This window comes from Oreochromis aureus, linkage group 23 (assembly GCF_013358895.1).
Source record: "Oreochromis aureus strain Israel breed Guangdong linkage group 23, ZZ_aureus, whole genome shotgun sequence".
NCBI lineage: Eukaryota > Metazoa > Chordata > Actinopteri > Cichliformes > Cichlidae > Oreochromis > Oreochromis aureus.
In genome coordinates, this window is record NC_052963.1 from 45,622,218 (window position 1) to 45,638,263 (window position 16,046).

General features: G+C 45.5%; 1 protein-coding gene and 1 long non-coding RNA gene across 2 annotated transcripts in view; both read right to left on the reverse strand.

Annotated features, from left to right (window-relative positions):
* Window positions 1–14,406, reverse strand: part of obscna (obscurin, cytoskeletal calmodulin and titin-interacting RhoGEF a) — a 46,710-nt gene extending 32,304 nt beyond the window's left edge. The window contains exons 1-27 of the mRNA XM_039607082.1: window positions 14,247–14,406; window positions 13,634–13,795; window positions 13,363–13,467; window positions 11,560–11,826; window positions 11,207–11,476; window positions 10,843–11,109; window positions 10,498–10,761; window positions 10,149–10,415; window positions 9,594–9,863; window positions 9,210–9,476; window positions 8,766–9,032; window positions 8,266–8,538; window positions 7,920–8,183; window positions 7,530–7,796; window positions 6,986–7,252; window positions 6,619–6,888; window positions 6,159–6,425; window positions 5,093–5,368; window positions 4,650–4,916; window positions 3,745–4,011; window positions 3,160–3,426; window positions 2,799–3,065; window positions 2,326–2,592; window positions 1,957–2,223; window positions 1,526–1,792; window positions 483–752; window positions 35–313 (exon numbers count right to left, since the gene is read on the reverse strand). Of these exons, the coding sequence (XP_039463016.1) occupies window positions 35–313; window positions 483–752; window positions 1,526–1,792; window positions 1,957–2,223; window positions 2,326–2,592; window positions 2,799–3,065; window positions 3,160–3,426; window positions 3,745–4,011; window positions 4,650–4,916; window positions 5,093–5,368; window positions 6,159–6,425; window positions 6,619–6,888; window positions 6,986–7,252; window positions 7,530–7,796; window positions 7,920–8,183; window positions 8,266–8,538; window positions 8,766–9,032; window positions 9,210–9,476; window positions 9,594–9,863; window positions 10,149–10,415; window positions 10,498–10,761; window positions 10,843–11,109; window positions 11,207–11,476; window positions 11,560–11,826; window positions 13,363–13,467; window positions 13,634–13,795; window positions 14,247–14,406 (6,868 nt within the window). The remainder of the gene's footprint in view (window positions 1–34; window positions 314–482; window positions 753–1,525; window positions 1,793–1,956; window positions 2,224–2,325; window positions 2,593–2,798; window positions 3,066–3,159; window positions 3,427–3,744; window positions 4,012–4,649; window positions 4,917–5,092; window positions 5,369–6,158; window positions 6,426–6,618; window positions 6,889–6,985; window positions 7,253–7,529; window positions 7,797–7,919; window positions 8,184–8,265; window positions 8,539–8,765; window positions 9,033–9,209; window positions 9,477–9,593; window positions 9,864–10,148; window positions 10,416–10,497; window positions 10,762–10,842; window positions 11,110–11,206; window positions 11,477–11,559; window positions 11,827–13,362; window positions 13,468–13,633; window positions 13,796–14,246) is intronic.
* Window position 14,407: 1 nt separating this feature from the next.
* On the reverse strand, window positions 14,408–15,671 carry LOC120436237. The gene is made up of 3 exons (XR_005610262.1): window positions 15,576–15,671; window positions 14,617–14,705; window positions 14,408–14,513 (listed from the first exon to the last, which is right to left on the reverse strand). It is a non-coding gene; the product is annotated as an uncharacterized LOC120436237 (long non-coding RNA).
* Between the last annotated feature and the right edge of the window lie 375 nt (window positions 15,672–16,046).

Sequence of the window (16,046 nt, forward strand, 5' to 3'; positions counted from 1 at the left end):
AAATACACCCTCTCCACTGTATTCTTCTGCTCACCTTTAGGCTTCGGAACAACCAGCAGGCGTGCAGAGGTCCTCTCCTCCCCGACCACAAAAGCAACCGTGCCCGTCTCCTCAGGCGTTGTCATGGTGAGCACCAGTCGGTGCTGTCGGCCGTGACACGTCATCTGATTCATCTCGTTCTTCTGCAGAGGGCTGTTCCCAAGCCACCAGACGCCCTCGCTCACGTCTGCGTGGCTCAGCTCGCACACAAACACCGCGTCCTCTCCCGCTGTCACCGCTTTGTCTTGAAGCTCTGTAACGATCCGAACGCGCTCTGCGGAGGAAGAAGGAGCTAGATACAGCTTCTTTTTTTTTTAGAAAAGGGAATTTGATACTTTTACATTAACTCAACTCAGAAGGGCCAGCTCTGGAATTCGTGTCATGTAAATAAATTAGCCCAATATATCAACAAATAATGACATTAGACTGCCATATACACCTACCCCTGACAATCAACTTGGCAGTGGTCTTCTTGCCCCTGGTGATACAGCAGAACTCCCCAGCATCCTCCAGATGCAATTTCTTGATCTCCAGAGTGTGACTGGGGCCTTTCTTTGTTACGATATAACGTCCTCCTTCTTCCACCACAGTGTTGCCCTTCTTCCACGTTACGGGCACGTTAGGACTGGAGACTTCACAGGAGAACAGCACAGACTTCCCCTCCATCACAGTTTGGCTCTCAAGTTCCTTTTCAAAGAACACAGATGCTGCCGCTGGGTGAAGAAAGAAAAGAGATATTCAGATGACTTTACACCCAATTTAACAAAGAGGTGATTATGACAGTAACCCAGCAGTGATGACCCAGCTGTGTGAATTAATTAATATTAATTATTATGTAAAAACTAGCAGCTTTTGCTGAGTGGACCCTGCCTCTCACAGGGTGGTAAGCGGTCCAGAAAACGGACAAATGAATGGGTTCATATGAATTGTGGGATTGTGTTTCCACAAATATAACTCCAGCATGTTTAATGCACAGTTATACAGCACGGGTCGGGCCTGAAGAATAAGAATTCTTATGAAATTTCCCCCTTGTGGGACTAATAAAGGTATATCTATCAATCTATCAATTCAGTCTTGGCAGACGGGGATCGGTCCCCCAGGGCCTCCGCTCCTGGCCGCCGCCCGGCACACAATGCACCCGACCCCTACGGTGGTGGGCCTCGAGGATGGGTCCATGTCCCCTTTTCAGGCTGTGCCTGGCCGGGCCCCGTGGACTAAGGCCCAGCCACCAGATGCTCAGCCTCGGGCATGGCTCCAGGGCGGGGCCCCGGTAATCCTTTCCCAGGCAGGGTGAACTGTTCTCTTGATGTCCTTCTCATAGGGGTCTTCTGAATCGCTCTTTGTCTGGTCCCTCACCCAGGACCAGTTTGCTATGGGAGACCCTACCAGCCCCCGGACAACATAGCCCCTGGGCTCCCCGGGACACACAAACCCCTCCACCACGATAAGGTCGCGATTCGCAAAAAACTGTACAATTTTCGAATACCTCTCACGTTGACTTCAGCTGTCGTCTTCTGCTCCCCGAAGGCGCAGCTGTACTCGCCGACATCCTCTGGCTGGATGTTCCTGATGGTCATCTCAGCTATCCTCCCCTTCAGTATCATCTGATATCTTCCTCCATGATAAAGCTGGTCCTCCCCCTTCCACCACTGTACGGGCACCCCGGCCCTGGATAGTTCACAGCGCAGGGACACGTTGCCTCCTTCAGGGGCCTCCTGGTTCTTCAGACCCATTCTGAACGTAAGCGGTATAGCTGTGGATGTGGGGTAGAAAATCGAATTTGAAGTCTAATGATCAGGAAAGAACATATAAGACAAGATCATACTGCTTCATTTGGTACCTTTTAAAACGAGCAGAAACGTAGGCTGTAGAAGTATGAATGAACCAAACACTTTCACATCTACACTCTTGGCTTACGTGTGATTGTGACATTGGCTGTAGTCTTGACATCTCCATGGAAACAGCTGTAGAGGCCACTGTCCTCCAGTTGTGCATTTTTGACCGTCAGCTCCATGACGTTGTTTCGGTTTTTAATCTGGTACTTGAAATTATTCCTCAGCAGCTCTTCTCCTTTCCGCCACTCCACAGCAAGGCCAGGCTTGGACAGCTCGCAGCTCAGGGTCACGCTGTTCTCCTCCTCCACCTGCTGGTTCTTTAGCTTAGTTTTGAATGTGACTGGCGGCGCTGCAAGAAGCACCAAAGAGGAGTTGTGGAGTTACTTGACTTTATTTTATAAAAGTTCACTCTTTCAGATTCAGTGTTTCTAGCGTGGGAGCTGTGTTTTACCTTTAACTGTGAGCTCAGCAGTGGATTGGCTGTCTTTAGTCTTGCAGGTGTATTTGCCAGCATCGCTCTCCTCCACGTTGTTGATGATCAGCTTGGTGACGCGTCCCTCCTGTTTCATCTCATATTTGTATCCAGGCTTCAGGATCACTCTGCCTTTTCTCCAGTCCACCGGAGCTCCAGGTTTGGAGAGCTCACAGCAGAAAACTCCACCGTCCCCCTCCCTCACCTCCAAATTCTCAACCTCCTTTGTAAATGTAACAGGAAGTGCTACAGAAAAGAATACAAAGTGAGTGAAATCTGAAATTACAAATCATTTTCTAAATCTGCCGTGGTTAATTGGAAGTGCTGGGTGTTTTTCTCCTGTGGGGATTCCCAGCTGGACACTTTGTATCTCTACCCCAGCTGTAGTGCAGCTATTGTGCAGCTGTAGTGAAGCTATAGTGAAGCTGTAGTGAAGCTGTAGTGAAGCATACCTCTTACTTTGATGTCAGCTGATGTCACAACGGTCCCAACAGAACAGCTGTACTCGCCAGAGTCTGCCAGAGTTACATTTCTGATTAACATCTCCACCACTCGGCCTTCTTGCTTTATTTGAATTTTTTCTCCCTCTTTCACCAGGTGAGCCTCTTTCCTCCACTCCACGGGGACTCCGGCTTTTGAAAGCTCACAGCGTAAGGTCACGCAGCCCTCCTCCACAGCTTCCTGGTTCTTCAGTTTCTGCTTAAAGGTCACTGGTATTGCTAAGGAGTGATAGCCAGAAACATTACAAAAACACAGAAAAATCTGAAGATTATTAAAGCTTAATGATAAATGATGTTGCTGAATGCATCTCACCAGTAACGATTGTTGTTGCCATGGATTTTATCTCATCACAAATGCAGCTGTAGGTCCCGCTGTCCTCAGGGAGGCTTTTCCTGATGTGGAGCTCGTGGATGCAGCCGCTCTGCTTGATCTGGTATTTGTCTCCATTGGAAAGGACAGTGTCTCCCTTTGTCCACTGCACGGGGACCCCAGGCTGGGACAGCTCACAGCACAGTGTAACAACACCGCCCTCCTGCACCTGAATATTCTTCAAGTCTTGAAGAAATTTGATAGGCCGCTCTAGAATAGAGCAGAGGAGACATCATGAATACTAAAAACAGCATCTGACACCTGAAATGTACTTCACCTTTATGCTTCTGTAGCTCTGACAGGTAGACACTGAGGTAAAGTCAATGACATGTAAAATAGATTTAAACAAAGAAAAAGACAAAATAAACTGGAGAAAAAAACATTAATTTAAACTAACAATGATTCCATACTGCATCACTATATCTCTGTTCATACAGTGTCAGCATCTTCATCTTTAAATGTTACTTTATGACATTCAGGATGCTGAAAAAGATGAAAAACTGCTACAGTGAAAGCAGCAGCGCTCACCATTCACTCTGATCTCAGCTGTTGTCCTCTGTTCTCCACATATACAAGTATAATCTCCACTGTCCTCCACACAGAGGTCTGCGATCTTCATCTCCACCTGCAGGTCTTTTTTCCTCATCTGGTACTTGTCTCCATTCTTCAGCAGCTCTCCTCCTCTCCTCCACTCCACCGCGGACGCAGGTTTGGTGAGCTCACAGCGTAGAACCACGCTGCTGCCCTCCGTCACCTCCTGATTGGCTAGCAGTATCTTGAAACTAGGCGGTGACTCTAACGAAAACCAAGAGCCAAAGAGAACATCACGTGTTGCGCACTAAAGGGATGTGATTTTTAAAAAACATAAAAAATTATTACTTATATTATTACACTGAAATCCATAAAGCATAAGAGGGTTGTTTATGGTACAACTTCAGCAATCAGTGGAAAACATGACTACAGACGGAGAAATCCATTATCCAGGTATCCACTCTGCTACAAAGCTACTACAGAGGAAACGTGGGTATTTAATATGCACTATAATGGATTAAACTCCAATCCATTATATTCCAGGCTGTGAGTATGTCTCATGATGCCTGCATGAGACAAATGATGGACTGCTGCTCATAATAAGATTCAGGAAACTTTGACTTGAACGCTTAAATGATGCAGTTCTTTAAAAGAAATCATTTGCTGCAGAGTACAAACTATCACTGTGGCATTAGGCACAAACTGGGTGACGACATATGGAAACATGAATGGGTTCACACAGTGATGACTCGTGATGACGGCTCTATTGACTATTTTGTGGCTGACCTCTTTGGCGTCTGCGCTTGGGTGACTCTGTTAAATAATGACATAAAAATTCAAAAAGAAGGAAGAACAGTGCTTTATAAAATCATAATCAGATGTTGGGGATGCGTTTGTCTCACCTACGACTGTGAGCTCAGCAGTGGATTGGCTGTCTTTAGTCTTGCAGGTGTATTTGCCGGCATCGCTGTCCTCCACGTTGTTGATGATCAGCCTGGTGACGCATCCGTCCTGTTTCATCTCGTATTTCTCTCCAGGTTTCAGAATGACTCTGCCTTTCCTCCAGCTGATTGCAGCTCCAGGTTTGGAGAGCTCACAGCAGAAAACGCCGCTGTCGCCTTCCTTTACCACCAGGTTCCGGATCTCCCGTTTAAATGTCACAGGAAGTGCTGTTGGAAAATGGATTTTTTTGGGTGATTGAATGGATTTGTAAATTGCTGTTTACACCTACCCACTTTATTGATTTCTTATTCAGTCTTTATGTCTGCTTTTTTATGTAGCACAGAGGTTATATAGCCAGGACTGATGCAGTTCCTCCTAAAGTCACAAACTGATTTAAACTTACGTTTCACTTTGACTTCAGCGGTGGTTTTCTCATCTCCTGTGATGCAGCTGTATTTTCCTGCGTCTTCTGGTTGGATGTTTAAAACGGTCAGTTTAGCCGTCTTTCCTTCGAGCTCTATGCGATACTTTCCCCGAGATCCCTCCTCAGAGAGCAGCTGACCCTGCTTCTGCCACTGAATCGGGACTCCCTTCTTTGACAGCTCACACTGTAACGTCATGCTGGTCCCTTCTTCGGCCACCTGACTCTTCAGGCTCACCTTAAATGTCGCGGGGATCGCTGTCAAGGCAAACACATTTTTATATGTGTGAAGTAAAGCAAAGGCAAGAACGAGACAAATATGATTTACAGGTCAATGTTCATTCTTGTGGAAAAGACATTTTTCACAGGTGCATTACTTTGAAAAGCAACGTTTAGCCTTACTGCTTCCACAGAGATAAAGAAGGTAAGTAGCAGCCAGGTGATGTGCTTAATGAACTGATCCTCAGTAAGTGTGATCAACAGAGGCAGAAACGATGGAAGCTTGCTAGTGTGGAGCATTGAGGTCTGTGACACCTGAGCAAAGGTCAGACTGTACAGGCCTCATTTAGCATGTTAAAGATAAAGTTCATGACTTTGTGAGGCCGCCTTTCTAAAGCACACAAGCAAATTTACAACAAAATCACTGGAAAAGAAGAAATAAAATCAAGGTTTTGTAATTGTCTGGTCAGTCCAGCCCCCTTTCTTTTTCAATTAACTGTCGACTTACTGAATATATGCTTTAACTTTTCATTAACCCTGTAAGACCCAACCCATCAAAAATAGCCAGAAAATTCAGATTTTTTGGAACTGAGATGTTTGTTAACACTTAGAACAAAATCATGTTGTGTGTGATATATTTTTGATACACTGGACATTTTTAGCAACCTTTTGTTAACAACAATGTTAATTTTAGACAAAAAAACATTTAGAAATTATGGCAAGTATTGATCATGTTGATGAGATAGAGGTCTCAGAAACTGATGTATCAAATATGATACAAAGGGCATTACAGGGTTAAGTAACAAAGAGACACAGAGAATAAACTCACCAATAACTTTAACAGTAGACTTTGTCCTCTGCTCTCGGCAGACACATGTGTAGACACCGCTGTCCTCTGGTACAGCATCTCTGATGGTCAGCTCCAGGACCGAGTCCCTCTGCTTTATCTGGTACTTGTCTCCGTGCTCAAGCAGATCTCCTCCAAGCCTCCATTCCACTGAGACACCAGGTTTAGAGATCTCACAACACAGCGTGATGTTGTGTCCTTCCTCGACTTGTACATTTTTTAGCTTTTGTTTGAAGACGATGGGAAGAGCTAAAAGGTAAAGTAAGTGGACGAGATAAGTAAGTAAAGCGCCTGAAAACAAAAATACAACACAGCAGCACATCCTTCTTTCATGGGTCTGCTGTGAAATTCATTGAGGTAATTAAAGCCATAACGTATGGGTTTCAAATGTATGACTCCCTGTACCTGCCAGATACACAGAAAACACTAGAATATAAGTTACCATTAACAGTCAGAGTAGCGGTGGTCTCCACGTTTCCACAGATGCATGTGTAGATGTTGCTGTCCTCGGGGGTCACGTCAAAGATCCTCAGTTCAATGAGCATGTCTCTCTGTCGTATGTGATATTTCTCTCCATTTCTTATCAGTTCATCCCCGCCTTTCCTCCACTCCACTGTGTGACCAGGTTTGGAGAGCTCACAGCGTAACGTGGCAGTGTTGCCCTCCTCTATCAACACGTTCCTCAGCTTCTGCTTGAAGGTGACTGGGAGAGCTGAGAAACACATTAAGACCAGATAAATAATCACAGATTGCCTTTGAATTTCCTCATAATTATTCCCTTATCAGCTAGTTGGTTAATAAACTCCTACCAGTAATCTTGACAGTGGCAGATGTCATCTGATCAGCACACACACAGCTGTAGACCCCACCGTCCTCGGGCACAGGTTTCCATATGAGGAGCTCCAGTGTGGTCTCCCTTTTCCTTATCTGGTACTTCACACTATTCTTCAGCACCTCATCCTCTTTCCTCCACTCTACCGGTATTCCAGGTTTGGAAATTTCACAGCGCAATATGACACTGCTGCCCTCTTCTGCTTGCATATTCTTGAGTTGTTGTATGAATGTGATCGGAACAGCTGGGAAATAAGGAGTGACATCATAGATATAAATACAAAGAAGATAAAATCTTTGTGTGATAGTTTATTGCATTAGCAGCTGTACCTGTATGTGGCCCACTGTCATATATCAGTGCACAGTAAGTTATTGCATGTTGCATGCATCTGTATTTCTCCAGGTGAGCTGGATAAAACTGCACTGCTCCTTTTATACTTGCATGAGCTCGTAATGGATGTAAAACAGGCCGTAAATACTAAAAAAATGATATTTTTGGTAAAGTGTGATGAAGAGCTTTACCGTGTACTTTGAGACTTGCTGTAGTGTGGTGGTCTCTGCACTGGCATGTATACTGTCCAGCGTCCTCGGGTTTCAGGGCTTTGATGGTCAGAGAGTTGATCGTTTTCCTCTGTCTCATCACGTACTTGTCTCCTGGCCTGATGCTCTCAAAACCTTTCTTCCAGTGGACCTGGACCCCAGGCAGAGAGTACTCACAGGTCAGGGTGACAGCTTCTCCTTCTTTGGCCTCCACATGCTTCAAATGGTGGATGAACTCTGCTGGGATGGCTAGGAATGACAATGAAGAGGGGAAATCTTTACTTATTATAATTTCTCCTATCTAATCATATACGATCTACCAGAAATGTTCGACCCATAGCAAGCACGTGACAAACAAATGCCTATTCGTACCTTTGACAGTGACCGCGGCCCTAGTTGTAACAGAGCCAGCACTGCACTCGTACACTCCTGCATCTGTTTGGCAAACTTCTCGGATGGTCAGCCGAGCTTCGCACCCCAAACGACTGGTAAAGTATCTTGAGGAGTTCCACATGAGACAGCCATCTTTGTACCACAGGATGTGACACGGCTTGGAGGTCACACAGGACAAAATCAAGCCACCTCCTTCGATGGCCTCACAGTCCTCAAGTGACTTACAAATGGTGGGACGCCTTTCTGGTATCATGAAAAGATGAAGCACAGCACATGTAAGATGTGACAAAAAATACACGTTAAAGCTCAAAGATCTCAGCTTTACCTCGGACCAACAGCGAGGCGTAAGATCTTTTGTCCCCTGCTGCGAAGGAAATAGTGCCAGTGTCTTTACGGGCCAGCTGTTTAAACGTAAGGGTGTGGAAGCCTCCTGAAAGCACCTGGATCTCATTGAGCTCGTTGGTATAAAGCAAAGTCTCATCCAAATACCACTTGGCCCCAGCGTAGTCACTGGGAGAGATACGACACCTGAATGTGACTGTGTCCCCCTCCAGACACTCAACGTCTTCCAGTTCATCCAGTATCACCACCTTCTGACCTGAGAGATGGAAAAGACAAAACTCTTACAAACTTACAACATACATGACCCGATCAGCACCATCAGTATTTTTACCAAACATGTTACTCAGCAATGATAAAAGTTAGCAGCATGCATTACAGCACTATTGGTATTTCTACCAGTGTGTTGGTTCCTTCGTTTTACAGTACTTTCTATCACTGCCTGATATGGCCCAGTTTAATTCTCACTAAACAACATGATCTCACCTTGCACAGTCAGCTGTGCCCGGCTTTGCATGGTGCCAACATCACATATATAAATATCTGTGTCCGATTTCTCCAGTGAGGTGATGGTGAGGGACAGCACCACGCCCTTCTGCCTGATGACATACTTCCTTCCAGGCCGCAGCTCAATCAAGCCCTTCAGCCAGGTCACGCGTTTGGCTGGCTGCCTCGTCTCGCACTCGAGTGTCACCTTTCCTTTTTCTTCTGCTCGAGTGTCTTTCAGCTCCCTGGCAAACGTGTGCTGTAACTCTGAAATGAAAAGGGAGCTTAGTAAAGCCGATCCAGCCATAAAAAACCCAAAGACATGGAGATAATATAGATCCTTTCAATCTGTACCTCCGTGCTGCAACTTGTGTTTTACCTCTATCTGTGAATGGTTGCTACCTTTATAAAACCAAGAATTAATGAAAGTCAAATCGAAGCTACCTCTGATCTCAAGCTTGGCACGGGAGGCCACGCCTTCGGCCTCACAGCAGTACTCTCCAGAGTCTCGGATAGTGGTGCTTTTGATCACCAATCGTGCCAGATGTTTCTCCACGCTCATCTCATACTTGGGGCTCTCCTTGATCAGACGCCCATTTTTCAGCCAGCGGATGGTGACTTCAGGTTTGGTGATTTCACAGGTCAGCTCTGCATCCTCACCAGGCACGGCCTTGACGTTCAACAAGTCCCTGAAGATGTGCACTGGCTTCTCTGTGTGAGAAAATGCACATTGGCTCGCTCAACAGCTTGAAACAATTTACAGTGTAGGATATGTATAATGTGTATGAACTCTCCAGGCATGGCCATATCTTAGGAAAGATTATTTACCTTGAACAAAAAGCATGGTCCTACAGGTTAGATCTTTAATTGTGAAGACCACATCTCCAGCGTCAGTAAGTAACGCATCTCTAACTGTCATCGTATACATGCGGCCACTGTTGGTGAGCTGAATGCGGCTGTTGGTAACCACGAGCTGGCCGTTAATTGTCCAAGAAGGTTTATCGTCAAGATCATGGGAGAGAAGACACTCAAAAGTGCAGGTGTCTCCCTCGAGGACAGCGGTCGTCTTCAAACGCTGGACGATTGTAATGTGTAAGTCTGTAAATAAATACAATCAGTAAATGACCACATATATCAGCGGTACTTCTTGTATTATGAATGCTATACTAACTGTGGATGAGATCTCAGAAAGGTTTAATACCACCGACACTCATTAAACATGGTGCAGAATAAAGAAATAGTTACCTTAAATTATTAAAATTCTTAAATGGTTGAGGATTCAGAAATACAAGAGCAATGCTTTTACTGATAAACTCACATAAAACATTTTAGTCTCTGGTTTGAGAGCTTATTAGAAATGGCGTTTCTGTTTCTACTACTCACCATGTACTGTGACTTTAGCTTTGGTCTGACTTGTGCCGAGATCACACGTGTACTGTCCTGCATCATCCTTACTCAGTGAATGGATGACCAAAGCCATGGACTTCCCAAACTGGAGCAGCTCGTGTTTGTCATCAGCTGTCAGAACTACACCGTCCTTCTTCCAAGCAGGGCTCGCCGTCTCTTTGGAAATTTCACACTGAAGACAAAGCTCCCCTTGCTCCTCTCCAACTGCATCCTCCAGAGGCCTCAGGAACACTGCTGGGCATTCTGGGACACAATACAGGTTAGTCACAGGTTGTGTTTCTGAGAAATTAACGCAGAGAAATTTAAGCCTCCTCCTGTCACTGACCTTTGACCTTTAAGGTGGTTGTCTCAGTGAGAAGGCCCGCTTTGAAGGTAACCCTGCTCTCCTGTGGCCGAAGCTTTTTGATTGTGAGCCTGTGCATGGTGCCCATGTGGTGGATCTTGTTGATGGCGTTGGAATAGAGCCGGACGTTGTTGAGGAGCCATTCCACATTGGCCACCACGTAGTTGAGTTCGCATGAGAAAGTGGCGACGCCATTCTCCTCAATTTCCACCGGTTCAAGGTGTTTGACCAACTTCAGTTTCCGCACTGCAATACAAAGGCTCAATTCATCAACGTGTCCTGAAGAGGCTTTATATTAACATTTGCATCACACCACACTAAACCTACCTTCTACTTTAACATGTGCCGAGCTCTGTGACCCTCCAGCCAGACAGCGGTACTGTCCCGCATCCATCGCCGTCAGGCCGTGGATGGTCAGCTCTGCTCGTTTCCCCTCCCTATTCATGCTGTACTTGTTAGAGGATTTCAGAGCTGTGCGGCCCTTAAACCAGCGCACCACCCTGGGAGATGGGGCAAACTCACAGCTCAGAGTCACAGAGCTGCTCTCTTTTGCCTCCACGTCATCCAAGTGGTGGACCACCTGAAGAGGCCGCTCTAAAAGGGAAGACATGTTTACTTGTTCAGCAGCGTATTTCCATTATTTCACTGGAGAATACCATTTTATCAGCCTGAGGCGGTGTGGGAGACTCACCTTTAACCGTAAGCTGAGCGGTGGAACGACTCTTTCCAGCTACAAAGACCACCGGGCCTGACATGGAGCTTTCTGTGGAGGTGAAGCACAGGCTGTGGAGGGTGGCCTCCCTGTCAATGTTCACTGCCGCGCATGGCTCCAGGACCTCACCGTTCAGCGTCCACTTTGGTGGCCTCCCTGATTTCAAGTTGGTCTCTACCTGGAATCGTGCAGGCTCTGGCTCCATCACCTCCACCGATTTCATCCCCCGCACTATGGTGATAGCCTGCTCTGCATGTACAGCATAATACATATTACCTCTACTGCACAGCTCCCGACATCATAGTTTGGTTTCATAAGTGTGGGAACCTCACCCTCTACCAGAAGCTGGCAGGAGGTTTTATCATCCTGTGCATCACATGTGTAGGTGTCTTCATCTGACGAGCAGACATCATTGATAGCAAGCTGCCTGTAGATATCTTGGCTGATTAGATGATACTTCTTGCTGGGAAGTAGCTCCTTCCTGTTCTTGTACCACCTGACCTCAGCATTAGGCCGTGACACGTGGCACTCCAGCAGACCTCGGTGGCGATACATGGCAATTTTTACTCTCAGAGGACGCACTATTTGGACTGGAAGCTCTGAGAGTGGAAGGACAAACTCAGGTGACTGAATTGGTTTGTATGATCTTTATTGTTTTATAAGAACTATTTATTGTGTGTCTCCAAAAGTTGAATCTGTTCATCTGGACGTAGCGTTTTGTGGGAGAAACGTTTCGTCACTCATCCAAGTGACTTCTTCAGTCTCAGCTGACTGCAGGTTTCCCCAAACCTTATAAACAGTACATTTGCATAATGACTGAAACCAGCCCACTGAAGGAACAATGGGCTGTGAGGTCAGTTCCTTAATCATAATTATGCAAATTCCCATGACCATTGATCAACAATCACTGACCAAAACCCACTGATCAAAGAACACTGATCAATGGCCATGAGTACCATTCACAGAGAGTTGGGGAATGGCTGCAATCACAGCATTGTAAGATGGTGACAGATGTACCCTTAGGCCCCCTCCTCGATTCAGAGATGGTCTTTCCCTTTTCACGTAAATGGCCTCCTTGACTCCGCGCTCAAACCAGCGTTCCTCCCTGTCCAGGATGTGTACATCCTCATCGTTGAAAGAGTGTCCACTGGCCTGTAGGTGTAAATAGACTGCAGAGTCCTGGCCTGATGAGGTTGCTCTTCTGTGTTGTGCCATCTGCTTCGCCAGAGGTTGTTTGGTTTCCCCGATGTATAAATCCTGGCAATCCTCCTGGCACTTAACAGCGCACACTATGTTACTCTGTTTGTGTCGGGGACCCGATCCTTGGGGTGGACCAGTTTTTGGCGCAGCGTGTTTTGGGGTTTAAAAGCCACAGAGACCCGGTGTTTAGAAAAAATGCGTCTCAACTGCTCCGATACTCCTGACACATATGGGATCACTACAGGTTTTCGCCTGGGCAGCGGTTGTCCTTCTCTCCTGGATCGGCTGGAGCTTTCTTTAGGCGCCTTCCCAGCTTTGACAAAAGTCCAGCTGGGATAACCACATTTACTCAGGGCCTTCTTGATGTGCTGTCCTTCTGCCTCCCTGGCCGCTGTGTCAGTGGGGATGGTGTTCGCTCTGTGTTGTAGCGTCCTGATGACACCCAGTTTGTGCTCCAGTGGATGATGAGAGTCAAACCTTAGATACTGATCCGTATGTGTAGGTTTACGGTACACGTCAGCTTTTAGATGTCCCCCATTACTGATGGAAATCTCACAGTCTAAGAAGGCTAACCTGCCACTTTTCATATCCTCCCTGGTGAATTTGATGTGTTGGTCCACCGAGTTAATGTGATCCATGAAATGTAGTACGTCCTGAGATTTGATTTTCACCCAGGTGTCTTCAGTGGGCTGGTTTCAGTCATTATGCAAATGTACTGTTTATAAGGTTTGGGGAAACCTGCAGTCAGCTGAGACTGAAGAAGTCACTTGGATGAGTGACGAAACGTTTCTCCCACAAAACGCTACGTCCAGATGAACAGATTCAACTTTTGGAGATTTACTTTCCTGGATGATTGAGAATGCATCAAGATATTTATTGTGTGTTTATCAGGATTTCTTTCATGCCCAGTGTGAGGTGTGAATCTCAGGGCTCACCTTGTACCGTGAGAGTTGCACAGGATGAGACCCGCTCTGCCGTGAACCTGATCTCTCCTGCATGTTCTGGTCTGACTGACTTGAAGGACAGAGTATGAGTTTTACCTGAAATCACATTAAACCCAGTATTTTATTCTGCTTATTACCTTTTCCTCGGTTAATTCTCCGAGTTCCCCTTATGGTTCAGGTACCAATGATTGAAGCTCATCAGTTCAAGCAACTACAAGCATAGCTCCCCCAAAATAAGGACTACTGCTAAGATAACTTTTACCTTGGTGTCTGATCCTGATGCTGTCTCCAGGACGGATCCGGCAGTCATCTCTGTACCACCGACCATCCACATCCATCTGGTTGACCTCGCACACGAAGGTTACAGGTTGACGCTCGATTGTGTCGACATCTTCCAGCTCCTTCACGATGTGAATGTCCCTAGCTGGAAATATCCACACTATGACTCGAAACTTAGTGAAAGTAACCAAAGAGAGCTTTTTGCCATATTGGGTAACTGCAATCTGACATATTACTTCATATCATTATTTATTGGACTAAAATGAAAGACGGTGCGCTGTGACTGTATGTTCTGCGGTTCCATAGCTTTGTTGGGTTCATAACACTGATTAGTTTCAATGGAAAAAAGAAACATTGCATTAAAAACAACACCGTCTGTCCAAGTCCAGCAGTTGTTGGACATTTCAACTACAGCATGCACTTCACTGCAGAAACTACACCATCTTAAAAAAACGTATTAACCTCCAGTTAGTGGTTCGGGTTATTGAAGCCCCGGAGAAAGTCACTGACCTCAATTTGGGATCTAACACAGAGATGGTCTGGGCCATATAAAAACATTCAATCCTGTGAACATGCAAGTAGTTTTATCACATTACCTCTGACAGTGAGTCGGCCTGAGGTCTGAATGCCATTAGCTTGAAAGGAGAACAAACCGGCATCTCCCAAAGCCACCCTGTTCAGTAAGAGGGAGTGTTTCTTCCCGTGTGTGCTGATGCGACAGTTGGGTTTAGATTTGAGCTGCGTCCCATCCCTCATCCACATGCCCTCTATGTAGGCTAGGTTAAGAGTAACCTCAAAGGAGCAGCTCTCACACTCTGAGACCTCTGCATCGTCCAATCCCTTCACCACCTGCAGACGGTTCTCTGCCAAACAAACACACACAGGCGGCGTTAGAGGCCTAAAGGCCTTTGACTCATTGTGAGAACTCTATTGAGAAAGTACAAATGCATTTAGAAATAAACATACTTGCAGCTGCTACTATTCCTCCAGGCTTATTGTCTCCCATGTCTCTTGTTCTTGACTGGAGAAGGTTGTTTTCTATCACAGTCGGCAGGCTGCAAATACAAACGTACCTGAGGTGACCCTGAGTCATGATATGTTGTCTGTTACAAAAAGAGAAATCAGTTTTTCCACAAACTCATTCAGCTCACTCTCACAGTTCAGGGGTACAGACATTACATTACTGATTTCTACATAAGTGCTTAAATCTTTTGGACATCATTGCAAAAACAAATCTAATTTCTTTCAGGCTAATCATCAAACCACAACATCCAAAATGGTAACCCCATCAAACTGGATATACATGGCATCGGTGTCTCATATTGTTGATCCCTGTGATGGCGTGCCAGTCAGTAATGAAGAGCAGAGTAATCTCTGTCACCGCACTTGGCTGAGTTCATCACCACCAATATAGACTCAGCTGTGATCAAACCTCCATAAGGCAGCATACGCTGAACTCAGAGGAAGGGAAAGCTCTGAAAAGCCAACAAGCAATCGACCAATGACCTGTTGATATGATATTTGAGATCATCAAACACGCCAGCTCCTCCCACCAGCACTCCAAGCATAGGCCAGTCTGCTCCATTACATTACCTACCAGCTAAAATGGTATTTTATGATGCGTCACACACGGCACTGTCTTTGGAACCAGTTATCTAGATTACCTGTAGAGCCCTAATATTTTATCATAAGCCTATTAAAATCTATTCTGCAAAATAAACACACACCATAGAAATAAAAACTGAAAACCTTTCAGATCAATACAGCAAACCAGCTTAATACAACTCTGCAATATAATTCAGCTATATAATATTCCAGTGATACTTTATTCAAAAGGGATTTCGTGTTGGCTATATTCAACTGCAAAAATAAACAATATATTTTCTATACACATTTCCAAATTAAAGAAGAATACATAAGCTTACCTACACCAATGCACCAGCTCTCAAACTAAGCAGGTGCTCTACAGGACGAACACATGCCTGCATACACTCTTTCTGCACCAGTTTCAAAAAAGCAAAACTACTTTATCCAAAACAAACACGAGCTGGATGAAACCTCCAGCATGGCCACAGGTCCTTTGGGAGTGTTGTGCTGTTTCTCACAGAGCCTTTAAGGTTAACAAGATGTATTTAATCCACCAAAGAGTGTGTCCATGCCTCCTTGTGCATCCCAGTTCCCAAAGTTAACAGGCTATAGTGCTTTCTCTTTTTTTTTCCTGCTGTTATGGAGCATAGTGCTGAACAGCTGACATATCTCTCCCCACACACTAACCTCCAAAATAGCCTTCTGTCAGTATGAGGGTAAAGATAGCTTTGGCTTTAATGGTGCAAGGCACCATATGCTCGACATCACTGGAACCATGAAAAACAATCAAAATGTATACAATGGCCCCA